Raw genomic sequence first — 26,751 nt, forward strand, 5'->3', positions numbered from 1 at the left:
CACAGTGTTTTATTAATTTGCCTTGAAGGGGCAATTTCTTCCATAAAACTTCCAAGATTTCTCCGGGAACAGAAGGGATCACGCTGTGCTGTGCAAGGCTACCATGATTTAAGAGTCCAGATTACCTTGCCATATTTAAATAACCTTGTCATTAACAGCAAAGGAGCGGTGCAATTTCCAAGGCTGCATAAGAAAAGGATGTGTGTAGATCCAGCTCTGAAACAAAGCCCAGCTACAAGGTACTTTTGTTTGCTAGGTTTGCAGAGAGCCTTTTTCTCCTGCCCAGACCATCCTCTCCAGGATAACTGCAACAAAACCAAAACACACACTCACCAACACAACTCAGCCAAACCTGCCAGGAAGACCAATGTGTTAGGAAAATAAGGCCTTTTTGTTCATATAGAGTCTCTCATATTCACAGAATAGAGTTTTAATTAGAGCTTGTACTTGTCTGAACATGTTCTCATCTTGTCAGGCATTCCAGTGTCTATCTCATGCACTCCAGTGACTATCTTTCAAGGTTGACTTCGTTACGAAGTTTTTAGGGAGTTAGAACTGTTTTGAAAAGGCTGCTACTAGACACCCAAACACCTACGCAAATAGATATGTTTCAAGGATAGTTCCGTTACAGACTTGGCAAAACATGTAAACGTGCCTCGAGATAACATTTCTTGTTTTTGAGGGAATTTCCAGGTCGCAGAGACAATCGTAAAGAAGACCACTGGCGCCATCAAGAGGCAGAGAACGACCACCTAACAACAGGGTGCGCCTGCGCAGAAGAGACACTGGAGCGTCACCAGAGCGTCACACACCCGGAAGAGACAACCCAATAAGTGGGGGGGAAACGGGGAACTAGGCGCGGTAGTTGAACCGACTGCCGCCCAGCGCGCGCTGATTTGCTTTCGCTTTCCGCTATTAATAAATCCTTTTAATTGGATTTAACAGCCTATTGTGCTCGTTTATAACAATTTGGTGCCGTGACTCGGATCGGGATCTGGGGAACCTCTCTCTGAGAGGGGCGCCACGATTCCGCTCCTTTGAGCGGACTCAGACCGGGGTTTTTTACCCTCATCCCGACCGACGAACCTAAAAGCCTAGAGAGCGAAAGCAAAGAAAGGGAAGCGGGCCCAGGGTACCCCGTAATTTTTGTGCACAAAGTCCGGACGAAGAGAAGACGCAGGACGCGTGAGTATAAAGGGGATCCGTTCGGGCGGGGTTCGGGATCCCGGAGTACGGCGAGTGTGTGTGTGTGTGAGAGGAGGACTGGCAGCCGGATTCTCCAAGCGAGTGTGGACCCTCAGTAGTGCGTTTTCCAGAGCCCGCGAGGGCCTGGGCCACGAACCAGGGGAAGCGATTGTGCTGTCGTGAGTGACTGAAGGTACTCCGGAGGACATGGGGCAGGGGGGGAGCAAGGATAAATCCCCCTCCCCGGTGGGGGTAAAACTTCCCCCAATTCCTAAGGAAAGTCCCTTAGGGTTTATGCTAACAAATTGGGAGCACTTTCCAGGGGCACCTGGAAAGGATAAGGCAAAGATGATACACTATTGCATAGAAGTATGGGGAGGACAAGAGATTTCTAAAGGAGTGTTTTGGCCCGTCTTTGGATCCTCAGAGGACTGGGTAAAGCAACTGTTGAATGGTTGGGTACACGCTAAGCAACCTTCTAACCTTGAGGAGAGCGCCTATGCCCAAGTCTGGATAGAAAAGCCGGAGGTGCTCGTGTTTAAACTCTCGGAGGCTTCAGGGAGAAAGAAAAAGAAGGGGCGAGCAGAAGAAATAATCATTGCACCCCCGCCCTACATTCCCCCTGCACCAAATGCACCCCCTCCTCCTCCACAATCGGATGAGGAAGAATCAGACTCAGACTCTGATCAACCCTCAGGCTCGCGTGGTCCTCTTACCCGAAGTAAGACGCAAGGCAAACTATTTCCCTTAAGGGAAATGCCGATGGGGGGACCACAGCCGGGGATTGGATTTATTTCGGTGCCTTTGAGTTCGGGGGATGTTAGAGACTTTAAGAAGGAGATGGGAAATTTGCTAGAAGACCCCTTGGGTGTGGCAGAGCGGGTGGATCAATTTCTAGGTCCTAATATATACACCTGGGAGGAATTACAAGCTATACTTAACATTTTATTCACGGCCGAGGAAAAGAACATGATAAGAGTTGCTGGAATGCGGGCCTGGGATGCCCTACCGGCGCATGCCCAGCAGCCAGCCGATACCAAATGGCCTCTCCAGAATCCTAATTGGAATAACCAGGATGCGGCCCATAGAGCTAACATGCGGGACTTTCGGACCATATTAATTGATGGCATAAGAGAGTCCGTTCCTAGGGGCCAGAATATAAATAAAGCATTTAACGACCGACAAAAGAAGGATGAAACCCCCACTGAATGGTTAGAGAGGTTAAGGAAAAGTTTCCAGCTGTACTCGGGATTAGACCCGAATAACCCAATGGGACAGGCAATTCTCAAAGTCCAGTTTGTCTCGAAATCTTGGGATGATATCAGGAGAAAAATACAGAAAATGGATGATTGGCAGGACAGGGATTTAGCAGAATTATTGCGGGAGGCGCAGAAGGTTTATGTCCGCAGAGAGGATGAAAGTCAGAAGAGACAGGTGAAAATGATGGTTGCTGCAGTGAGGGAAAGCAGGCGGGTAGAGGAAGAACAAAAGAGAGTTACTCGGAAAGGGGGGGGTGACAAGGGAAAGGTAGGAGAAAGGGTATGCTATTATTGCGGTAGGAAGGGACATTTCAAGAGGGAGTGCAGGAGGAGGCTAAGGGACGAGGAGGAGTTCAAAATCGAATAGGGGAGTCAGGGGCTCTATTTTATGGGGACCAAGAAACATCAGAGAGAGCCCTTGATAAAATTGAAGGTGGGTCCCCAAGGCCAGGAAATAGATTTCCTGGTCGATACAGGGGCAGAAAGATCTACTATTCAATTTCTGCCTCAGGGCTGTAATTTGTCAAAACAGACAGCCACGGTAATAGGAGCTAAGGGGGAACCTTTTGAAGTACAAATTATCAAAGGGGTGGTGGTGGAATCGGGAACTAAAGTGGGGTTGGGTGACTTCCTATTAGTTCCTGAAGCGGATTACAATTTGTTAGGGAGAGACCTGATTGTTGAATTGGGAGTTCAAATTGAGGTGGTAGAGAAGGAATTAAAGATCAGACTTTGTTCCCTCCGTTTAGAAGATGAAAAGAAAATAAACCCCGAAGTGTGGTATAATCCAGGGACTGTGGGCAAATTAAATATAACCCCGTTTACAGTGAAAATCAGAAATCCTGAAATCCCGGTAAGAATAAAACAGTATCCAATTTCACTAGAAGGGAGGAGAGGGTTAAAACCTGAGGTTGAAAGGCTGTTAAACCAAGGACTGCTAGAGCCTTGCATGTCGCCTTTTAACACCCCTATACTCCCGGTAAAAAAGGCAGACGGATCCTATCGGCTGGTGCACGACCTTAGGGAAATTAATAAGCGAACCGTGGCCCGATTCCCAGTAGTGGCGAATCCTTATACTCTTTTAAGCAAACTGGGACCTGAAAATGAGTGGTATAGTGTAATAGACCTGAAGGATGCCTTTTGGGCTTGCCCTCTGGACGAATCCAGCCGAGATTATTTTGCCTTTGAATGGGAGGACCCTGACACGGGGAGGCGACAGCAACTCAGGTGGGCGGTACTTCCACAAGGCTTTACGGAATCACCTAATTTATTCGGGCAAGCCCTGGAACAAATTTTGCAAGACTATAAAACAGACCCGGAGGTAAAGCTAGTTCAGTATGTGGATGATTTGTTAATAGCAGGTAAAGAAGAAGACAAAGTCCGGAAGGAAAGTATTAAACTATTGAATTTCCTGGGACTAAAAGGATTAAAAGTCTCTAAAGCAAAACTACAATTTGTAGAAGAAGAAGTTAGGTACCTGGGACATTATTTGAAAAAGGGAGAAAAGAGAATTGATCCAGATAGAGTACAAGCAATCCTATCTCTGCCCCTACCGCAAAGTAAACGGCAAATTCGTCAGGTATTAGGACTTACAGGATATTGTAGGCAGTGGATTGAGAACTATAGTGGGAAGGCAAGATTTTTGTATCAAAAACTTACCCAAGACGGGCACCTCAAGTGGACAGAGGAGGAAAAATCTAAATTCCAAGAATTAAAAGAAACTCTGGTCCATGCTCCAGTCCTAAGCCTCCCAGATTTAAAGAGGCCCTTCTTTTTATTTGTTAATATCGCAGATGGAGTAACTTATGGAGTACTTACCCAGGACTGGGCGGGGAAAAAGAAACCTATTGCATATCTGTCTAAAATCTTAGACCCTGTAAGCAGGGGATGGCCGGGCTGTTTACAAATAATTGCAGGCTGTGCGGAGTTAGTAGAAGAAGCAAGGAAGATCACCTTTAATGCCACTCTGAAGGTATTAACTCCACATAACATACGGAGTGTAATGCAACAAAAAGCAGACAAATGGATCTCCGACGCCAGGCTCCTAAAATATGAGGGGATTCTATTAGAAACCCCTAATTTCGCTTTAGAAACCACCTCATTGCAAAATCCAGCCTCCTTCCTCTTCGGAGAGCCCGAAACTGAATCACTGATACATGACTGTGTAATTACTATAGAAGAACAAACCAAAATTAGACCTGACCTGGAGGAAGAAGAATTAGAGACTGGAGAAAAATTGTTTGTTGATGGGTCATCCAGAGTAGTTGAGGGGCAAAGGAGATCAGGATATGCCATAGTGGGGGGGGCTGACTTAAAAGTAATCGAATCTGGACCCCTAGACAAAACATGGTCAGCCCAAGCCTGCGAGATATACGCTATCCTAAGAGCCTTGGAACTATTAAAAGGAAAAGAGGGGACCATCTATACAGATTCTAAATATGGATACGGGGTGGTGCACACTTTTGGAAAATTATGAGAAGAGAGAGGCCTCGTAAATTCACAGGGAAAGGACTTAATCCATCAGAAACTAATAATAGCCCTCCTGAGGGCCTTGAGAGGCCCTACTAGGATAGCAGTGGTCCATTTAAAAGGGCATCAACGGGGAATGGATTACCGGAGTAGGGGTAACAATGCGGCAGACTATGAGGCAAAGAAAGCTGCAATTATCAAGACATTAACCTTAAGTGAGGGAATTAGGAAGGACCTTGTAGATACCCCAAAGAACCCTGGGTCTACTACCCAGGATGAGCTTATATTTACAAGGGAAGAGCAAGAGAAGCTTACAAAATTGGGAATAAAAGAGGAATCAGGGAAATGGCTGTTAAAGGATGGGAGGGAGGTTTTACCTAGAGCCATAGCCCAGCGGATGCTCAGTAAATTACACCAAAGAACACACTGGGGCGCTCAAGGACTGGTGGATCACTTTGCCACCCATTATATGACAGTGGGCCTACATGACTTAGCGAAAGGAATTACTAGAAGCTGTCCAACCTGTCTACGAGTAAACAGAAGAAACCTAAGGAAGCTACCCCTGGGTGGGAGGCCAGTGGCAAAGAGGCCCTTTTCAAATTTACAAGTAGACTTTACTGAGCTCCCCAAGATAGGGAGACTAAAATATCTTCTGGTTATAGTGGACCATTTAACACATTATGTAGAAGCAATCCCCACTGCCAGAGAAACAGCTCGGACGGTAACAAAAGCCTTGCTGGAAGAGATAATACCTAGATATAGGGTCCCGGAAACGATAGACTCTGATAAAGGCCCCCATTTCACTTCAAAAATAACACAGATGCTAGCAGAAGCTCTGGGCACAAAATGGGAACAACATACTCCCTGGCATCCACAGAGTTCGGGAAGGGTAGGAAGAATGAATGGGGAAATTAAGAAACAACTCACCAAATTAACACTAGAAACTAAATTATCCTGGATAAAATGTTTGCCGTTGGCATTATTAAATGTTCGAACTCAGCCACGAGCTGATATAGGACTATCCCCATTTGAAATGCTATATGGGATGCCCTATTCCCTAGAAAAAGTTCAAACCAATCCTAATATTACTGATCAAAGTATTAATAAATACTTAACCATTTTAATGAAATATAAAAAAACAGTTATGGGAAAAAGGAATGTGGGCCCAAAGACCACCCCTAGATCTTGTGTTGCACCAGGTACAACCCGGCGACTGGGTCCTCATCCGGAGCTGGAAGGAAGATTCGATCACCCCAAAGTGGGACGGACCATACCTGGTTTTAATCACCACTGACTCCGCAGTCCGCACAGCAGAGAAGGGATGGACTCATGCTAGCAGAATAAAGGGGCCAGTGGATCCAACTCGATTTCATACAGCTTCCAAAGAAGCGAGCTGGAAAATTGACGGGAAGCCGGGGGATTTAAAGCTAACAGTAAAGAGAACTTACAAATAACTTTCATGAGCTTTATCAGCTCTAAAGACATTTGGGTTGGAGATAACTGGGAACTGCAAGTACAACTAGTTGGAGAAACAAAACCTCCAGGATACTGTAAACGTCTGGAGGATTCAGCCCAGCAGCCCTTCTATCGGTTCATCCGACTTGAAAAAGAACAGAGACCTTGGGAAGGGGAGGGCCACGCTGAACATCAAAGTATTAGAGTAAGGTGTAGTTGGTTAGATTGTCGTTGTTACCCTTTTGCCTGTTTTTCCTGTAAAATCTGTAAAGGATTGTGGTGGGCTCACTGCAGAAAGGGGAGAGCTCCAAAAAGTGTATGTCAACGCTGCTGGCTGGAGCAGCGCAAATTGACATCTGAAGTACTAAATTACAAGGTTGCCACTCGGGAATTGACTAAAGGATCCCCTGAGTGGTGGGAGGTTTTCGTAAAGGGAATCAACCCTGAATTCCATTGTTACCATTCCAACGAGCCCCTGGGTCCGTTTCTCACGGATATAGTCCAGGTTAAGTGTCGCAAATTAGTTAAAAAACTCAGGTGCGACACTCCACAGTTGAACACAAAAAATTGGATCTCCCGGAGATCAAAGTGGGAGAGAGGGAACGATCCCACCCCTGAAGAATATCTCTGCTGTCGGGAAGATGGCTTACCCTGTAACTTGTAGCAACCAAGTTGACAGGCGAGACAGAGAGGTAGATAGTGGGGATGAAGGGCCCTCCCAAACCTTGAAAGAGAACGTAAATCATCATGAGTATGAGAATGGTGACAACGGAATGAGGGAAAATGGGAATGTAAAACTGAGCATGATAAGTAACACCCTCCCCTGCAGTGCGTATCACTCAATCCTATGGGTTTTTATGTTTGTATGGTTTCCCCTTCAGAGTGCTACAGCTAACTCACATGAACCCTTTAAATGGACCTTAAGCAGATGGGAAGATCACGATACCCGTCATATTTTACAAACAATAACGGGACCTGGAGCACCGAGCTTCAAAGTTGGAATCTGTGATTTAACTCGGAATTTAAAATGCGGGCGACTGTTAAACTTAACAAGCTTCTATATGTGCCCCGCTTCAAACCCAGGGAAGCAATACTGTAATTACCCCAAACATTATTACTGTGCCTATTGGGGCTGTGAAACAATAGCATCAGCGTGGGCTCCGGGTGGGGGATTAGATAAATATTTAAAGGTAGGACATGGACCAGTAGGATGTAAACGACCACGAGAGTGGCCTTGGACTGGGAAGAACTTACTTGGGAACTGCACCTTTCTTTACCTAAATATCACTCAACCAAGCGATTCTGGGTGGTTAATAGGCAAAACATGGGGGGTTAGGCATTGGATAGAAGGACATGATCCGGGAAATCTGATTCAAATAAAAAAGGAAGTAGCACCGCACGACCCTAGCCCTATAGGCCCAAATCCAATAATAAGCAATGACTTAAAAGAAAGTAATAAAGCCAGAGATAATGTTATAGACAAAGGTAATCAAGAACCTCAGTTATTAGTGCAGAGGTATACAACTTTATGGAAAATCATGCAAGCTACTTTTGGGGTTCTAAATCATACCCATCCTAACCTAACTAAAGGATGTTGGCTTTGCTATATGATAAATCCACCCTTTTATGAAGCTATTGGGATCACATCCGAAGCAAGGGAAATAAATGGTACAAATCCAAAGGAGTGTCTCTGGAAAAAAGAAGGAGATAATGTTCCAGGCATTACCTTGTCCCAAGTTAGTGGGCAAGGAAGATGCGTAGGAAAAATTCCGGCAAATATGCGACACCTCTGCAACACAACAATAAGCATTAACAAAACAAACAAACCTTTTGATTGGCTTATGCCAGCAGTCAATACTAAATGGGTATGTCAACAACTTGGAGTTACACCCTGCCTATCGGTAAAAGCCTTTAATAATTCAGACTTCTGCATTCAAGTTCTAATAATCCCCAGAATCGTATACCACCCAAAAGAATACGTGTTAGAACATCAACAAACCCCTGAACACTACTTGGTTAAGAGAGAACCACTTACAGCACTAACGGTAGCAATCTTGCTCAGCATAGGGGGAGCGGGAGTCGGAACAGGGGTCGCTTCCCTAGTAAGTCAAACCCAAGGTATGAAAGCTCTGCGCACATCTGTAGATGAAGATCTAAGTAGAATAGATAAAGCCATAAGTGAACTAGTTAAATCAATAAAATCCCTTTCTGAGGTAGTCCTCCAAAACCGAAGGGGATTAGATTTGTTATTCTTACAGCAAGGAGGACTATGTGTTGCTTTACAAGAAGAATGTTGCGCTTATGTAGACCACACAGGTATTGTAAAAGACACGATGGCTGAATTACGCAAACAAATAGAACAACGAAAAAGAGAAAGAGAATCCCAGCAAAGTTGGTATGAATCCTGGTTTACATATTCTCCCTGGCTGACCACTCTATTATCCACCCTTGCGGGACCAGTAATTTTACTAATTCTAATACTTACTTTTGGACCATGTATCCTTAGCAAACTTATTACCCTAGTGAAAAATAGATTAGAAGCTGCACATTTAATGATAGTAAAGCCAAAGTATGAGCCACTTAGCGAAGTAGAGACTGAAGAGTATTTAGAGTTAAGCAAGAAAGAGTTAGAACGCTTTAATGAACAAAAAGGAGGTTAAAATAAAAAGGGGGGATATTGTTAGGAAAATAAGGCCTTTTTGTTCATATAGAGTCTCTCATATTCACAGAATAGAGTTTTAATTAGAGCTTGTACTTGTCTGAACATGTTCTCATCTTGTCAGGCATTCCAGTGTCTATCTCATGCACTCCAGTGACTATCTTTCAAGGTTGACTTCGTTACGAAGTTTTTAGGGAGTTAGAACTGTTTTGAAAAGGCTGCTACTAGACACCCAAACACCTACGCAAATAGATATGTTTCAAGGATAGTTCCGTTACAGACTTGGCAAAACATGTAAACGTGCCTCGAGATAACATTTCTTGTTTTTGAGGGAATTTCCAGGTCGCAGAGACAATCGTAAAGAAGACCACTGGCGCCATCAAGAGGCAGAGAACGACCACCTAACAACAGGGTGCGCCTGCGCAGAAGAGACACTGGAGCGTCACCAGAGCGTCACACACCCGGAAGAGACAACCCAATAAGTGGGGGGGAAACGGGGAACTAGGCGCGGTAGTTGAACCGACTGCCGCCCAGCGCGCGCTGATTTGCTTTCGCTTTCCGCTATTAATAAATCCTTTTAATTGGATTTAACAGCCTATTGTGCTCGTTTATAACAAATGCATTCAGCTGCTTCTACAAAACATCAGCTTACACTTTTCTACTTTAAAAACTAACAGTATAAATATACATGCAAGATTTCTTAAAAAGTGGCTATATCCAATAATTTAAAAAAAGCTTAAACATAATACCAAGCTTGTCACCAGCTGCATAGGTCATACTATCAATCCTCTTTATTTCATTCTCCTTTGAAAACAAAATTCCAAAGAGCTCTTGAAATTCATTTTTAAGAGCGCCTTTTGTATCCTTTATTCACTCTTAAAGATAACCATGGAACAAGTAACGAAATAGCTGAAGGAAAATTAGCAGTGTTTTATTTGTCCTGAACCTAAGAATTTAAAACCTTACATTTTTACAAACATGATTTTATACAAAGTATAGGCAATGAAGTTTTCCATCCCCACTAAAGAAAAGGATGTGGCCTGAACCACGGCTGCAGCACCCCCAAGGCTGTAACTGCTCTGCCAGGGGTTCTTCCATGGTCATGGCTCTCAGGTGCTCCAGCACGACCCCAGGCACAGGCACTGATGTTTCGAGGGCTACCTGCTGAGCATGGCCTAATCCACAGCCACAGAGGCTTCAGGTTTATCCCTGGGCCACAATCCCTTCTTGGGCATGGAAACAACCATGGCCACAGGTACTCTGAGAGATTCCTGCTCTGCCATGGGCTTATTCCCAGCCGTGGATGCCTGCGGGTGTCCTGCTCCTTTCTGGGCTCGTCCACAGGTCACAGATCCCTCGACTGGAGCTCACACCACTGGAGTTCCAGCAGCACAGAAACAGCAGCGATGTCCTGGCCTGGTCTCATGGATGATGGGAAGGAAAAGCAGGTTCTATTTCAGGGTTTTAAGTGGAGTTTTGATCCTGTCCCTCACAGAATACACCTGGAGCAGGTGTCCAGCTGTGTGACACACAGAAAGGGTGTGCTGGGTGAAGAATGGGCAGATGTACTGGCTTTCAGTGGGATAGGATCCATTTTCTTCCCAGGGAGCGGCAAAGAGCTGGGTTTGGATTCAGCACGGGAATATGGTGGATAGCACACAGATGTCTTGGATGTTGCTGAGTGGGGCTTGCCCTCCTCAAGGACTTTGCAGTGTCACATTGGACAATCCATGTCCCGTGCTCTGCCAGCAAGGAGGTGAGACCATCAACATTCCCCTCCTCATCCCTGTGTCCTACGTAAAGAAGAATCTTCCACCCGCTCTGCTCCAGAGAGCTGGCAAGTGCCCCTAGGGAGCCCCCTCATCCCTCCTGGGGCACTGCGGAGGGCGGGGCCGAGGCAGGGCTGTGACTGCACAAAGGGGCAGAGCGCTGGCGTGAGGCAGGGCTGTGATGTCCCAGGGCTGTGCTGGCCGCAGCACTGTGACATCGCTGTGACATCACTGCGCTGTCGCTGTGTGAGACGGGCCAGCGCCCGCAGCTGCCAGTGCAGTCGCGACGGGACGTGCCGGAGCCATGGGTGACGGTGACGTCCTGGTGACCGTGCTTCTCCTGCTGCTGGCCGCCGTGGCTGTCTGGTGGGCCTTTGGCCACCGGCAACCGCGGGGCCGGCGGACACGGAGAGGGAAGTGGAGGAAGCGCCCCAGGGTCCAGCCCAGAGGCTCACGGAGGAAGCGAGGAGCCCCTGCGGCTCCCAGGTTCCCCAGGCCTCGGGCGACTCCTGGCAAGCGGCCACGTGCTCCCGCCAGCCCCCTGGGCAGCCCCTGCAGCTGCGGCCCCTGCCTGGCAGAGGCCCGGGAGCTGCAGGAACTGATGCTGCACCTCGGGGATGGCAACGGGACACGTGAGCTGCTCTATTCTGGGATGTGGCAGGCATTGTGGAAAGAACTGGAGGAGCTGCAGAACCAAGGCCACCTGCCCTGCTGTGGCTTATCCAGCTCCTCCAGAAGCCTCCATCCCGTCCACAGGCTGCTCCCAGCAAGTTTCTCCATCCCTGGGAGAGCCTCAAGGCCTGCAAGGATGGCACAGCAGGGGAGAGACATCACCATTCATGCAGGAAGCTCAGGCTGTCAGAGACCCTGCATCCAGCCAGGGGCCTCTGCTATCTCTGACAGCCTGCATCCCTTGCAGAGGCTCAGTGAGACCTGTCAGTCTGCAGAAGGAGCAGAGCCCGTGGACAGGCCTCCCAGCTCCCTTGGACTCTGGGACTTCAACAACACAGGCGCCATCCTGACCCTTGACGTGGCAAGGGAAAGCCCAGAAGTCCAACTGGGAGCCCAGACCGATGCAGGGGAGCCCGCTCAGGAGCAGCTGCTGGGGCAGCAAGCGTCCTGGAGCCAGCAGTGGGCATCCCACAGCAGCCAGGACAGCCAGGACGCTGTTCTGGTTCTGCCCGCCAGCAACAGCCCCAGCCTGGTGGTGGAGACGGGCCTCCAGACAGCACGGAGGTTCCTCCATCTGCAGGAAGCTGCCCCAAGACAGCCCTCGAGTGCCGCCAAGGCCTTTCTTGTAGCAGGTGAGATCTCCCGAGGAGCTGCCTGCGGCTCCCCCGGGGCTCTGGAGGGGCGCGGCCAGGCCAGGCCAGGGCCCCTGCGAGCAGCCTAGTCGCCGGCTGTTTCCAGTGCCTCCGACGGCACGGCTTGAAAAAGCCCTGTCTGCCTTGCAGCCGCTCCTGGCATCCCCCTGTGCCAAGGCTCGGGCTGCAGCCCCGGCCGTCGGCAGGAGCAGAGCCCAGCCCACGCCGCCGGGGACAGCGACGGTGCCGCCCTGCCCCGCTGCCCCGGGGCTGCCGCAGCCGCCTGTGCGCGCTGCCCCGGCCCGGCTCTGCCGCTCGCCAGCCCGGCGGCTGCAGGGCGGTGGCCGCTGCCCGGCGCGCAGCAGGAAGCAGGTGAGAGCGCGGCGGCCGCGGGGGCCCGGCCCGCTTCACTCGCGGGCACTTGCGGGGGGTTCTGGGCGCAAGGCTGATGGCTTCTCTCGGCCGCAGGGCAACAGAGGCAGCGGCAGGAGCTGTACCTGTGGGGCCCGCAGCTGGGCAGCGGCGGCTTCAGCACCGTCTACTCGGGCATCCGCCTCTCGGACGGGAGCCCGGTGAGTGGCCGCCACGGCCGGGCGGGGCAGGAGGGGCAGCGGCGGGGAGCGGCAGGGCTGGAGCTCAGCCCTCCTCTCTCCGTGGCTCGCAGGTGGCCATCAAACGCGTGGCCCGGGAGAGCGTCCTGCAGTGGGACGAGCTGGTGAGTGAACGGGGCCAGCGGGACAGAGCGGGGCGTGGCGGGCAGGGAGAATCCCGGGGCGGGCTCAGCGTGCGGAGCCGCAGCCCCGCGGGCCTGGGCACACCGGAGAGCGGAGCTGGGGCCGGGCAGCGGCACCCCCGAGCATCCCCCGGGCGGGAGGAAGCGCAAGCGCCTGGGAGGCTGCGCCAGGGGGCACTGGGGCATCCCGGGCAGGGCGCAGCGCAGCCCCAGGGCTGCTGCAGCAGCAGCAGCAGCAGCAGCAGGCTGCTGCAGGCACTGACTTTCTCCTGCTCACAGCCCGACGGCACCCGCGTGCCCTTGGAGGTGGTGCTCATGGAGAAGGTGGGCTCTGGCTGCCAGAATATCATCCAGCTCCTCGATTGGTTTGAGCTGCCGGACAGCTTCGTGCTGGTCCTGGAGCGTCCGGAGGCATCGCAGGATCTCCTGCAGTTCCTGCAGGAGCAGGGCTGCCTGTGCGAGGAGCAGGCGCGCTGGCTTTTCTGCCAGGTGCTGGAGGCCGTGCGGCACTGCACCGCCTGCGGCGTCCTGCACCGGGACATCAAGCCAGAGAACCTCCTGGTGAACCCGGAGAGCGGCCACCTGAAGCTCATTGACTTCGGCTGCGGCACCTTCCTCCAGGAGCGGGCCTTCACGGGGTTTGCCGGTGAGCCCATGGCCTGGGCCCTGCTCCCGGTGCCAGGCACCGCACGGCCCCGTTCCCTCCTGGGCTGCGGGCTGCGTCCTTCAGCCGGCCGCCTTTAGGAACGGGGCGGATGCCGAGCCCCAGGAGCCGGCTGCCGGCCCTGCCGACAAAGGGGGGGCAAAAGCGGCTCCCGGCCCCTGGGCTCAGCAGGCCCACGAGGGCCTGGGCTGCTCCGCTGGCCTTCCTGGCCTTGCGGAATGGTTTCGTGCCTTTGGCCAGCTGGCTGGGGGACGCGGGGTGGCCTCGGGGGGAAGCTGTGGCCACGGCTGCAGCCCCTGCCTCGGCCAGGAGGCCGGCGCCAGGCTCTGGAAGGCAGCAGCCTGCGCCCGGCCAGCGCCGCCTGTCTCCCCTAGGAACGCGCGTGTACAGCCCGCCCGAGTGGATCTGGCTCGGCTGCTACCACGGCCACGCGGCCACCATCTGGTCCCTGGGCGTGCTGCTGTACGTCATGGTCTGCGGGAGCCTCCCCTTCCAGGATGAGCCTGACATCGTGCTGGGCAAGCTCGTCTTCCGGCAGCAGCTCTCTCCAGGTGGGTGTCCGGCCTCAAGCCGGCGGGCTTTGGCAGCTGGCGGCGCGCAGCTCGGCGCGGCCCTCACCAGCTCCGCGGGACGTGGATCTGCCCTCCAGGGCCGGCCGAAGGAGGGGCCCGTGCCGACGGGGTCAGCGCGGCACGGGCGGCCGGAGGAGGCGGCCGTGTCCCGCCGTGCCGCTCTCCCGCGTGGGGCAGAGCCGGTCGGGAGCCCGGCACGGCCCAGAGCCCGGCACAACATGGCCCGGGCCCCGCGGGCGACGGGGGCAGCTGGGCAGGAGACTCTGCCAGTGACCGGCGCTTTCTGCCTTCTCCCCCCAGAGCTCCAGCACCTGATCCGATGGTGTTTGGCCAAGCACCCTGCGGACAGGCCGGAGCTGGAGGAGATCTCATGCCACCCTTGGGTGCGGGGCCGGCGCTTTTGATGCCTTGCCGGAGCCTCTGCAGCACCCACTTTCCGAGTTCCACGCAGGACTGAGAACCCGAAAAATAAAACAACCAACCGATTGTGGTGTGTCAAGGCTGGTCCTTGTCAGCAACTTCAGCTAAAGAAACGTCTTGGGAAAAGGGGGAATCAGAGTGCTGCCTTCAGCCTTTGTCAAGCTTTCCATGCCTGCCCTCCCGGCTGGTTCTTTATATCTTCAAGCTCAGGCTGTAGTGCGGGTAGGAGGGGCTTTGTCCAGCCAAGAAATGCAGCAGTGGAACAACAGCTGCCCTTGCAAAGTGGCAGGGCTTCTTGGTGTCTCTTGAAGCGACACACAGGTCCATGTGTGAATTCCAAGGGTTATTTGGTTTCCGGGACAGAGACGTTCCTCTCTTACCAGAACTCTGAGGAGAGCCAGAAGCTACAAAATATCATTTCAGGTTGAGCCCTGCTGAGCTCTTTTTTATTTCTTCCTATGAAATGGGAGGCAGGGCTAGGCACTTGACCAGCTTGGTCTGCACCATCCTAAGTCATGTGCATGGAGCCCACAGGAAATGTTGAGATGCCAGAGTCATTCCCACAGTGCTGGTCTCATTTTACCCCCCAAAAATATCTTCTGCTGCCTTAAAAACAACCGATGGTAATGGAAAGCGCAGTAACCAGTCACAGGAAAGCACCCAGCTGCCCGCCTGTGGCAGGTGCCATCTACTAAACCTGTGCCACCTTCAGAAAATAGTGTGGCTGCCTCTGCGAGGCAACAGCGCATTCTCCTGCTCTCATTCCCACTGTCAGAGCAAAACTGGAACCAAGCAATCCCATTCCATCACAACCACCCTTACGCTGAAAAGGTGGAGCCCTGATCTCAGGAATGCCATTTGTGGCAGAGGTTTTCTGGGAGTGAAAGCATCCTCCCTTCCCAGAGGTATTGCAAGTTCCCCCTCTCCCCACTCCTTTCCATCCATAAATTGAACACTGACAATCCAGAAATGTTATACACCACAATCCTGGGATGTATTTTTTTTCTTTAGGTAGATCTAAAGCAAGCTGGAAGTTGTTCAGCATCTTCTGCCCTCTTCAAGTGAGCATTTGTAACTTTTCTTCCTACAATAATCCAACCAAACTGCTTGGTTACTCCTTGTCCTAGATTGCAAGGCAATGTGTGTATTCTCTCTGCCACCTGTTGGAGGTGTGGCAGTTATCTTCTGTTCATTGGGCAGTTTTCTTTATCTCTTCTACAAACCAATACTCCCTCTGGGGAGAAATCTGCTGGTAATGGGCCATGGAGTGGCCCTGCATGGCTGATAAAATTATATCATCTCACTGGGAGATGTTCTGCCCAGGGGGAGGAACCAAGTATTCCTAACTGGGTATAATCCGAGATTTTGGGACACCAGGGCAGCCTTTCTCCCAACTGGATTCCCGGAGGTGCAGCTTTCTTCGCCACTGGATTCCCAGAGGAAGACCAGGCCCATCTATACCACTACTGGGCCTTCAGAAGAAAACTCCACCTTTCTACAGGATCCCTGCTCCAGCAGAAGCACAGCTGGCACTGCAGGAGAACTGCAGCCACCATTTAATGGGATGCTGCCACCACCCTGACCCACAGGGTGTCAGGTCTTATTCTGACTCTCTCACTCGTTTCTTTTTGTTGAGCTTTGTCCTATTACATTTGTATTTTTGAGTTTTCCTAGTAAAGAACTGTTATGGTTTGACACTGGCACAATGCCAATGCTCCCATGAAAATGTGATCACTCCCTTGAATGCTGTGAAGTGGAATTTAGAGCAGAGCAAAACAGGCCTAAGCTTAATAACAGAAATAAAACTTTATTAAGCTACTACTACAAAAGAAAAGAGAAAGGAAAAAAAGGGAAAGAAAAAATACACAAATATCAAATGAAAACCTTGCAAAGCATTCCTCTTCCTACCACCAAACTCTAACAAACTACAGTGAGACACAATCTAGACCCCAATCAGGTTTTTACCTTCTAAACAATCGATACTCAGCGCCTTCGAGGGAGGCAGGAGTCTCTCTTGTGGCACAGACTCTTCAATACAGATCTACATCTTGTGTTTCTATGTCACACATGGCACCGCCTGGAGAAAAGTTTGCTATAATGACCTTCTCTTTTCTATGCACAGTGCTCTCACCACCAATGCATGGATGGACAGACTGCTTTTAGGATTTTTCCTTTCAAGGATGCCCTGCCAAGAGAGGAGAAAAACAACAGTTCAGTTTTTCATTGTTTGGGTCCACTGTCCCCCCTATTTTCCCATTTCCCCTAGAGCTGAGGGTTTAAAAACAGAGATCTTCTTCTCTTCTCTTTCCTTTAAAGACAGGGGGCGCCACCACAAACCCTCTAACTTTTTTCTCTGTTCACTTCTGTGTCTTCCCAGCTGAAACAGGTCTCTTGACTCACTGGCATTTTCTCAAAATACAGTCTCTCTTAAAAGAAGATTAGTTCAGTTTGTGGCTAACACGGAAAACTCCAGTCAAAAGCCACTCCTTGTCCCCCTCCCATCTAGAATTTCTCCTTCTAACATCCCAGGGTCTAAGGTGTCTCTCTTCCTCTCTTTCAAACCGAGGAGGGGAAGGAAAAATTCACAAAGCTTTCATTTCTCAAGAAAGGGTTAAAAGTTCAAACTCCGCACGGATGGCTCGATGCCCAGACTCCGGCAACTCCCACGCACAGGGCACCTTGCAGCTCCCCCCGCTCCTCTTTCCTCACGGTGGAATTGCTGACAAAACTGCCGATGTCTCTTTCTCTCTCTCTCTCAGGAGAGAAACTCTGGGGGGGGGAACGGAGACATCTTAGATTTCTTCCACCCTTCCATCTGCAGGGGCCAGCCCGGTTCCAGTCCCTCCACCCTTTGGCCTTACCTCCGTCAGGCCATGGCCTTTCCCCTCCCCACCCAGCCACGGGCCGGGCGGGGGAGGCTGCACTACACACTAACCAGAACTAAAGAGAGCGAGTTCCCCTGGGAATTCTGCTTTTAACCCCTCTGTGTTCTCAGAGGCGTGTCCACCTTCAATTGGTTAATATCTAAATTGATCTCTTCCTTCCGGAAAAAATTCTCTTTCTGTGTCAAACCACGACACTCTACCCTTTGCTTCAGAGAACTCTGATTACAGAAAAAGAAAAAAAAAATCAGTATCAAAATTACATTTAACACATTCTATATGAAACAGCAACTTATACTAAATTTCTACCCTAATTTATTTCAAAATTTAACACATGCTTTACTTTTATTCTTCTTTGATTTCATCTTACAGCTTTTATGTTATCACTATCTTATCCTGTCTTATATGATTTTATTTTATTTTTCCCGGTCAGGGAACCAAAAATGTCATGGTTTGACACTGGCACAATGCCAGTGCTCCCATGAAAATGTGATCCCTCCCTTGAATGCTGTGAAGTGGAATTTAGAGCAGAGCAAAATAGGCCTAAGCTTAATAACAGAAATAAAACTTTATTAAGCTACTACTACAAAAGAAAAGAGAAAGGAAAAAAGGGAAAGAAAAAATACACAAAGATCAAATTGAAACCTTGCAAAGCAGTCATCTTCCTACCACCTAACTCTAACAAACTACAGTGAGACACAATCTAGACCCCAATCAGGTTTTTACCTTCTAAACAATCGATACTCAGCCCTTCGAGGGAGGCAGGAGTCTCTTGTGCCACAGACTCTTGAAGAAAATACAGCTCTACATCTTGTGTTTCTATCTGTTTCTTGTGTATCTTGTGTTTCTCTGGGGGGGGCGGGGGGGGACAGAGACATCTTATATTTCTTCCACCCTTCCATCTGCAGGGGCCAGCCCGGTTTCAGTCCCTCCACCCTTCGGCCTTACCTCCGTCAGGCCATGGGCTTTCCCCTCCCCACCCAGCCACGGGCCGGGCGGGGGAGGCTGCACTACACACTAACCAGAACTAAAGAGAGCGAGTTCCCCTGGGAATTCTGCTTTTAACCCCTCTATATTCCCAGAGGTGTGTCCACCTTCAATTGGTTAATATCTAAATTGACCTCGTCCTTCCGGAAAAAATTCTCTTTCTGTATCAAACTAGGACAAGAACTGTTATTCCCATATCTTCACCCGAGAGCCTTTTAATTTTAAAATTATAATGATTTGGAGGGAGGGGGTTTACATTTTCCGTTTCAGGGGAGGCTTCTGCCTTCTTTAGCAGACACCTGTCTTTTCAAACAAAGACACTGCTCCAAGTAGTTGTTGCTGGAAGATTTTGCTGTGCTTCCCCATTATTAACCCAGTTTAAATTTAACCCAAGTGAAATAAGTACTATTTTGCAAATATTGAAACGTCTATATTTGAAGTTCTCAACATACTACAGAGATTGGATAGGTGATTTTCAAACTCTAACGGTGATATTGACCACAGAATATCAATAAATAGGAACTATCAGACAAAAGTTTATCTAATACACACCCTCAAAAAGCCTCAATTTTCTTTTTCTTTTCTATTCTGAAGAAACAAATTTACCAGCAATGCCATGCATCCAACAAAGTGACCCAGGCAGGCTGATGATCCTTCAGATTCCAGTTTTCAAGGGTGACTCTAGTTGGACACTGCTTGGAGCACTGCTCACACAGTGCTCATGTTAGGATGAAGTTCACAGAATAAAGTGTTTTATTAATTTGCCTTGAAGGGGCAATTTCTTCCATAAAACTTCCAAGATTTCTTCGGGAACAGAAGGGATCACGCTGTGCTGTGCAAGGCTACCATGATTTAAGAGTCCAGATTACCTTGCCATATTTAAATAACCTTGTCATTAACAGCAAAGGAGCGGTGCAATTTCCAAGGCTGCATAAGAAAAGGATGTGTGTAGATCCAGCTCTGAAACAAAGCCCAGCTACAAGGTACTTTTGTTTGCTAGGTTTGCAGAGAGCCTTTTTCTCCTGCCCAGACCATCCTCTCCAGGATAACTGCAACAAAACCAAAACACACACTCACCAACACAACTCAGCCAAACCTGCCAGGAAGACCAATGCATTCAGCTGCTTTTACAAAACATCAGCTTACACTTTTCTACTTTAAAAACTAACAGTATAAATATACATGCAAGATTTCTTAAAAAGTGGCTATATCCAATAATTTAAAAAAAGCTTAAACATAATGCCAAGCTTGTCACCAGCTGCATAGGTCATACTATCAATCCTCTTTATTTCATTCTCCTTTGAAAACAAAATTCCAAAGAGCTCTTGAAATTCATTTTTAAGAGCGCCTTTTGTATCCTTTATTCACTCTTAAAGATAACCATGGAACAAGAAACGAAATAGCTGAAGGAAAATTAGCAGTGTTTTATTTGTCCTGAACCTAAGAATTTAGAACCTTAAATTTTTACAAACATGATTTTATACAAAGTATAGGCAATGAAGTTTTCCATCCCCACTAAAGAAATGGATTTGGCCTGAACCACGGCTGCAGCACCCCCAAGGCTGTAACTGCTCTGCCAGGGGTTCTTCCATGGTCATGGCTCTCAGGTGCTCCAGCACGACCCCAGGCACAGGCACTGATGTTTCGAGGGCTACCTGATGAGCATGGCCTAATCCACAGCCACAGAGGCTTCAGGTTTATCCCTGGGCCACAATCCCTTCTTGGGCATGGAAACAACCATGGCCACAGGTACTCTGAGAGATTCCTGCTCTGCCATGGGCTTATTCCCAGCCGCGGATGCCTGCGGGTGTCCTGCTCCTTTCTGGGCTCATCCACAGGTCAAAGATCCCTCGACTGGAGCTCACACCACTGGAGTTCCAGCAGCACAGAAACAGCAGCGATGTCCTGGCCTGGTCTCATGGATGATGGGAAGGAAAAGCAGGTTCTATTTCAGGGTTTTAAGTGGAGTTTTGATCCTGTCCCTCACAGAATACACCTGGAACAGGTGTCCAGCTGTGTGACACACAGAAAGGGTGTGCTGGGTGAAGAATGGGCAGATGTACTGGCTTTCAGTGGGATAGGATCCATTTTCTTCCCAGGGAGCGGCAAAGAGCTGGGTTTGGATTCAGCATGGGAATATGGTGGATAGCACACAGATGTCTTGGATGTTGCTGAGTGGGGCTTGCCCTCCTCAAGGACTTTGCATTGGCACTTTGGACAACCCATGTCCCGTGCTCTGCCAGCAAGGAGGTGAGACCATCAACATTCCCCTCCTCATCCCTGTGTCCTACGTAAAGAAGAATCTTCCACCCGCTCTGCTCCAGAGAGCTGGCAAGTGCCCCTAGGGAGCACCCTCATCCCTCCTGGGGCACTGCGGAGGGCGGGGCCGAGGCAGGGCTGTGACTGCACAAAGGGGCAGAGCGCTGGCGTGAGGCAGGGCTGTGATGTCCCAGGGCTGTGCTGGCCGCAGCACTGTGACATCGCTGTGACATCACTGCGCTGTGGCTGTGTGAGACGGGCCAGCGCCCGCAGCTGCCAGTGCAGTCGCGACGGGACGTGCCGGAGCCATGGGTGACGGTGACGTCCTGCTGACCGTGCTTCTCCTGCTGCTGGCCGCCGTGGCTGTCTGGTGGGCCTTTGGCCACCGGCAACCGCGGGGCCGGCGGACACGGAGAGGGAAGTGGAGGAAGCGCCCCAGGGTCCAGCCCAGAGGCTCACGGAGGAAGCGAGGAGCCCCTGCGGCTCCCAGGTTCCCCAGGCCTCGGGCGACTCCTGGCAAGCGGCCACGTGCTCCCGCCAGCCCCCTGGGCAGCCCCTGCAGCTGCGGCCCCTGCCTGGCAGAGGCCCGGGAGCTGCAGGAACTGATGCTGCACCTCGGGGATGGCAACGGGTCACGTGAGCCGCTCTATTCTGGGATGTGGCAGGAGTTGTGGAATGAACTGGAGGAGCTGCAGAACCAAGGCCACCTGCCCTGCTGTGGCTTAGCCAGCTCCTCCAGAAGCCTCCATCCCGTCCACAGGCTGCTCCCAGCAAGTTTCTCCATCCCTGGGAGAGCCTCAAGGCCTGCAAGGACGGCACAGCAGGGGAGAGACATCTCCATTCATGCAGGAAGCTCAGGCTGTCAGAGACCCTGCATCCAGCCAGGGGCCTCTGCTATCTCTGACAGCCTCCATCCCTTGCAGAGGCTCAGTGAGACCTGTCAGCCTGCGGAAAGAGCAGAGCCCGTGGACAGGTCTCCCAGCTCCCTTGGACTCTGGGACTTCAACAACACAGGCAACATCCTGACCCTTGACGTGGCAAGGGAAGGCCCAGAAGTCCAACTGGGAGCCCAGACCGATGCAGGGGAGCCCGCTCAGGAGCAGCTGGCGGGGCAGCAAGCATCCTGGAGCCAGCAGTGGGCATCCCACAGCAACCAGGACAGCCAGGACGCTCTTCTGGTTCTGCCCGCCAGCAACAGCCCCAGCCTGGTGGTGGAGACGGGCCTCCAGACAGCACGGAGGTTCCTCCATCTGCAGGAAGCTGCCCCAAGACAGCCCTCGAGTGCAGCCAAGGCCTTTCTAGTAGCAGGTGAGATCTCCCGAGGAGCTGCCTGCGGCTCCCCCGGGGCTCTGGAGGGGCGCGGCCAGGCCAGGCCAGGGCCCCTGCGAGCAGCCTAGTCGCCGGCTGTTTCCAGTGCCTCCGACGGCACGGCTTGAAAAAGCCCTGTCTGCCTTGCAGCCGCTCCTGGCATCCCCCTGTGCCAAGGCTCGGGCTGCAGCCCCGGCCGTCGTCAGGAGCAGAGCCCAGCCCACGCCGCCGGGGACAGCGACGGTGCCGCCCTGCCCCGCTGCCCCGGGGCTGCCGCAGCCGCCTGTGCGCGCTGCCCCGGCCCGGCTCTGCCGCTCGCCAGCCCGGCGGCTGCAGGGCGGTGGCCGCTGCCCGGCGCGCAGCAGGAAGCAGGTGAGAGCGCGGCGGCCGCGGGGGCCCGGCCCGCTTCACTCGCGGGCACTTGCGGGGGGTTCTGGGCGCAAGGCTGATGGCTTCTCTCGGCCGCAGGGCAACAGAGGCAGCGGCAGGAGCTGTACCTGTGGGGCCCGCAGCTGGGCAGCGGCGGCTTCAGCACCGTCTACTCGGGCATCCGCCTCTCGGACGGGAGCCCGGTGAGTGGCCGCCACGGCCGGGCGGGGCAGGAGGGGCAGCGGCGGGGAGCGGCAGGGCTGGAGCTCAGCCCTCCTCTCTCCGTGGCTCGCAGGTGGCCATCAAACGCGTGGCCCGGGAGAGCGTCCTGCAGTGGGACGAGCTGGTGAGTGAACGGGGCCAGCGGGACAGAGCGGGGCGTGGCGGGCAGGGAGAATCCCGGGGCGGGCTCAGCGTGCGGAGCCGCAGCCCCGCGGGCCTGGGCACACCGGAGAGCGGAGCTGGGGCCGGGCAGCGGCACCCCCGAGCATCCCCCGGGCGGGAGGAAGCGCAAGCGCCTGGGAGGCTGCGCCAGGGGGCACTGGGGCATCCCGGGCAGGGCGCAGCGCAGCCCCAGGGCTGCTGCAGCAGCAGCAGCAGCAGCAGCAGGCTGCTGCAGGCACTGACTTTCTCCTGCTCACAGCCCGACGGCACCCGCGTGCCCTTGGAGGTGGTGCTCATGGAGAAGGTGGGCTCTGGATGCCACAACATCATCCAGCTCCTGGACTGGTTTGAGCTGCCTGACAGCTTCGTGCTGGTCCTGGAGCGTCCGGAGGCATCGCAGGATCTCCTGCAGTTCCTGCAGGAGCAGGGCTGCCTGTGCGAGGAGCAGGCGCGCTGGCTTTTCTGCCAGGTGCTGGAGGCCGTGCAGCACTGCACCGCCTGCGGCGTCCTGCACCGGGACATCAAGCCAGAGAACCTCCTGGTGAACCCGGAGAGCGGCCACCTGAAGCTCATTGACTTCGGCTGCGGCACCTTCCTCCAGGAGCGGGCCTTCACGGGCTTTGCCGGTGAGCCCATGGCCTGGGCCCTGCTCCCGGTGCCAGGCACCGCACGGCCCCGTTCCCTCCTGGGCTGCGGGCTGCGTCCTGCAGCCGGCCGCCTTTAGGAACGGGGCGGATGCCGAGCCCCAGGAGCCGGCTGCCGGCCCTGCCGACAGAGGGGGGGCAAAAGCGGCTCCTGGCCCCTGGGCTCAGCGGGCCCACGAGGGCCTGGGCTGCTCCGCTGGCCTTCTTGGCCTTGCGGAATGGTTTCGTGCCTTTGGCCAGCTGGCTGGGGGACGCGGGGTGGCCTCGGGGGGAAGCTGTGGCCACGGCTGCAGCCCCTGCCTCGGCCAGGAGGCCGGCGCCAGGCTCTGGAAGGCAGCAGCCTGCGCCCGGCCAGCGCCGCCTGTCTCCCCTAGGAACGCACGTGTACAGCCCGCCCGAGTGGATCTGGCTCGGCTGCTACCACGGCCACGCGGCCACCATCTGGTCCCTGGGCGTGCTGCTGTACGTCATGGTCTGCGGGAGCCTCCCCTTCCAGGATGAGCCTGACATCGTGCTGGGCAAGCTCGTCTTCCGGCAGCAGCTCTCTCCAGGTGGGTGTCCAGCCTCAAGCGGGCGGGCTTTGGCAGCTGGCGGCGCGCAGCTCGGCGCGGCCCTCACCAGCTCCGCGGGACGTGGATCTGCCCTCCAGGGCCGGCCGCAGGAGGGGCCCGTGCCGACGGGGTCAGCGCGGCACGGGCGGCCGGAGGAGTCGGCCGTGTCCCGCCGTGCCGCTCTCCTGCGTGGGGCAGAGCCGGTCGGGAGCCCGGCACGGCCCAGAGCCCGGCACAACGTGGCCCGGGCCCCGCGGGCGACGGGGGCAGCTGGGCAGGAGACTCTGCCAGTGACCGGCGCTTTCTGCCTTCTCCCCCCAGAGCTCCAGCACCTGATCCGATGGTGTTTGGCCAAGCACCCTGCGGACAGGCCGGAGCTGGAGGAGATCTCATGCCACCCTTGGGTGCAGGGCCGGCGCTTTTGATGCCTTGCCGGAGCCTCTGCAGCACCCACTTTCCGAGTTCCACGCAGGACTGAGAACCCGAAAAATAAAACAGCAAACCCATTGTGGTGTGTCAAGGCTGGTCCTTGTCAGCAACTTCAGCTAAAGAAACGTCTTGGGAAAAGGGGGAATCTGAGTGCTGCCTTCAGCCTTTGTCAAGCTTTCCATGCCTGCCCTCCCGGCTGGTTCTTTATATCTTCAAACTCAGGCCCTAGTGCGGGCAGGAGGGGCTTTGCCCAGCCAAGAAATTCAGCAGCGGAACAACAGCTGCCCTTGCAAAGTGGCAGGGCTTCTTGGTGTCTCTTGAAGCGACACACAGGTCCATGTGTGAATTCCAAGGGTTATTTGGTTTCAGGGACAGAGACGTTCCTCTCTTAGCAGAACTCTGAGGAGAGCCAGAAGCTACAAAATATCATTTCAGGTTGAGCCCTGCTGAGCTCTTTTTTATTTCTTCCTATGAAATGGGAGGCAGGGCTAGGCGCTTGACCAGCTTGGTCTGCACCATCCTAAGTCATGTGCATGGAGCCCACAGGAAATGTTGAGATGCCAGAGTCATTCCCACAGTGCTGGTCTCATTTTACCCCCAAAAAATATCTTCTGCTGCCTTAAAAACAACCGATGGTAATGGAAAGCGCAGTAACCAGTCACAGGAAAGCACCCAGCTGCCTGCCTGTGGAGGGTGCCATCTACTAAACCTGTGCCACCTTCAGAAAATAGTGTGGCTGCCTCTGCAAGGCAACAGCGCATTCTCCTGCTCTCATTCCCACTGTCAGAGCAAAACTGGAATCAAGCAATCCCATTCCATCACAACCACCCTTACGCTGAAAAGGTGAAGCCCTGATCTCAGGAATGCCATTCGTGGCAGAGGTTTTCCGGGAGTGAAAGCATCCTCCCTTCCCAGAGGTATTGCAAGTTCCCCCTCTCCCCACTCCTTTCCATCCATAAATTGAACACTGACAATCCAGAAATGTTATACACCACAATCCTGGGATGTATTTCTTTTCTTTAGGTAGATCTAAAGCAAGCTGGAAGTTGTTCAGCATCTTCTGCCCTCTTCAAGTGAGCATTTGTAACTTTTCTTCCTACAATAATCCAACCAAACTGCTTGGTTACTCCTTGTCCTAGATTGCAAGGCAATGTGTGTATTCTCTCTGCCACCTGTTGGAGGTGTGGCAGTTTTCTTCTGTCCATTGTGCAGTTTTCTTTATCTCTTCTACAAACCAATACTCCCTCTGGGGAGAAATCTGCTGGTAATGGGCCATGGAGTGGCCCTGCATGGCTGATAAAATTATATCATCTCACTGGGAGATCTTCTGCCCAGGGGGAGGAACCAAGTATTCCTAACTGGGTATAATCAGAGATTTTGGGACACCAGGGCAACCTTTCTCCCAACTGGATTCCCGGAGGTGCAGCTTTCTTTGCCACTGGATTCCCAGAGGAAGACCAGGCCCATCTATACCACTACTGGGCCTTCAGAAGAAAACTCCACCTTTCTACAGGATCCCTGCTCCAGCAGAAGCACAGCTGGCACTGCAGGAGAACTGCAGCCACCATTTAATGGGATGCTGCCACCACCCTGACCCACAGGGTGTCAGGTCTTATTCTGACTCTCTCACTCGTTTCTTTTTGTTGAGCTTTGTCCTATTACATTTGTATTTTTGAGTTTTCCTAGTAAAGAACTGTTATGGTTTGACACTGGCACAATGCCAATGCTCCCATGAAAATGTGATCCCTCCCTTGAATGCTGTGAAGTGGAATTTAGAGCAGAGCAAAACAGGCCTAAGCTTAATAACAGAAAAAAAAAAAACATTATTAAGCTACTACTACAAAAGAAAAGAGAAAGGAAAAAAAGGAAAGAAAAAATACACAAAGATCAAATGAAAACCTTGCAAAGCATTCCTCTTCCTACCACCAAACTCTAACAAACTACAGTGAGACACAATCTAGACCCCAATCAGGTTTTTACCTTCTAAACAATCGATACTCAGCGCCTTCGAGGGAGGCAGGAGCCTCTCTTGTGGCACAGACTCTTGAAGAAAATACAGCTCTACATCTTGTGTTTCTATGTCACACATGGCACCGCCCGGAGAAAAGTTTGCTATAGTAACCTTCTCTTTTCTATGCACAGTGCTCTCACCACCAATGCATGGATGGACAGACTGCTTTTAGGATATTTCCTTTCAAGGATGCCCTGCCAAGAGGGAAGAAAAACAACAGTTCAGTTTTTCATTGTTTGGGTCCACTGTCCCCCCTATTTTCCCATTTCCCCTAGAGCTGAGGGTTTAAAAACAGAGATCTTCTTCTCTTTCCTTTAAAGACAGGGGGCGCCACCACAAACCCTCTAACTTTTTTCTCTGTTCACTTCTGTGTCTTCCCAGCTGAAGGAGGTCTCTTGACTCACTGGCATTTTCTCAAAATACAGTCTCTCTTAAAAG

General features: G+C 52.1%; 1 protein-coding gene and 1 long non-coding RNA gene across 2 annotated transcripts; both read left to right on the forward strand.

Annotated features, from left to right (window-relative positions):
- The first annotated feature begins 385 nt into the window (after window positions 1-385).
- LOC110480303 (uncharacterized) lies at window positions 386-9,613 on the forward strand. The gene is made up of 2 exons (XR_013339901.1): window positions 386-1,185; window positions 6,113-9,613. It is a non-coding gene; the product is annotated as an uncharacterized LOC110480303 (long non-coding RNA).
- Window positions 9,614-10,272: 659 nt separating this feature from the next.
- LOC144246175 (serine/threonine-protein kinase pim-1-like) lies at window positions 10,273-14,473 on the forward strand. The gene is made up of 8 exons (XM_077782634.1): window positions 10,273-10,282; window positions 10,372-10,471; window positions 11,985-12,100; window positions 12,569-12,672; window positions 12,765-12,815; window positions 13,113-13,479; window positions 13,872-14,048; window positions 14,370-14,473. The coding sequence occupies exons 1-8, from the start codon at window positions 10,273-10,275 to the stop codon at window positions 14,471-14,473; spliced, it is 1,029 nt and encodes a 342-aa protein (XP_077638760.1).
- Window positions 14,474-26,751: the final 12,278 nt, after the last annotated feature.

Source organism: Lonchura striata, chromosome 4 (assembly GCF_046129695.1).
Source record: "Lonchura striata isolate bLonStr1 chromosome 4, bLonStr1.mat, whole genome shotgun sequence".
Classification (NCBI taxonomy): Eukaryota; Metazoa; Chordata; class Aves; order Passeriformes; family Estrildidae; genus Lonchura; species Lonchura striata.

What these genes read in the sequence shown, in the direction of transcription:
- LOC144246175 (XM_077782634.1), top strand. An exon ending in CAAGGCCTTTCTTGTAGCAG is followed by an intron (nt 12,101 to 12,568) that starts GTGAGATCTCCC and finishes TCTCGGCCGCAG; the next exon opens with GGCAACAGAGGCAGCGGCAG. An exon ending in GCCTCTCGGACGGGAGCCCG is followed by an intron (nt 12,673 to 12,764) that starts GTGAGTGGCCGC and finishes CGTGGCTCGCAG; the next exon opens with GTGGCCATCAAACGCGTGGC.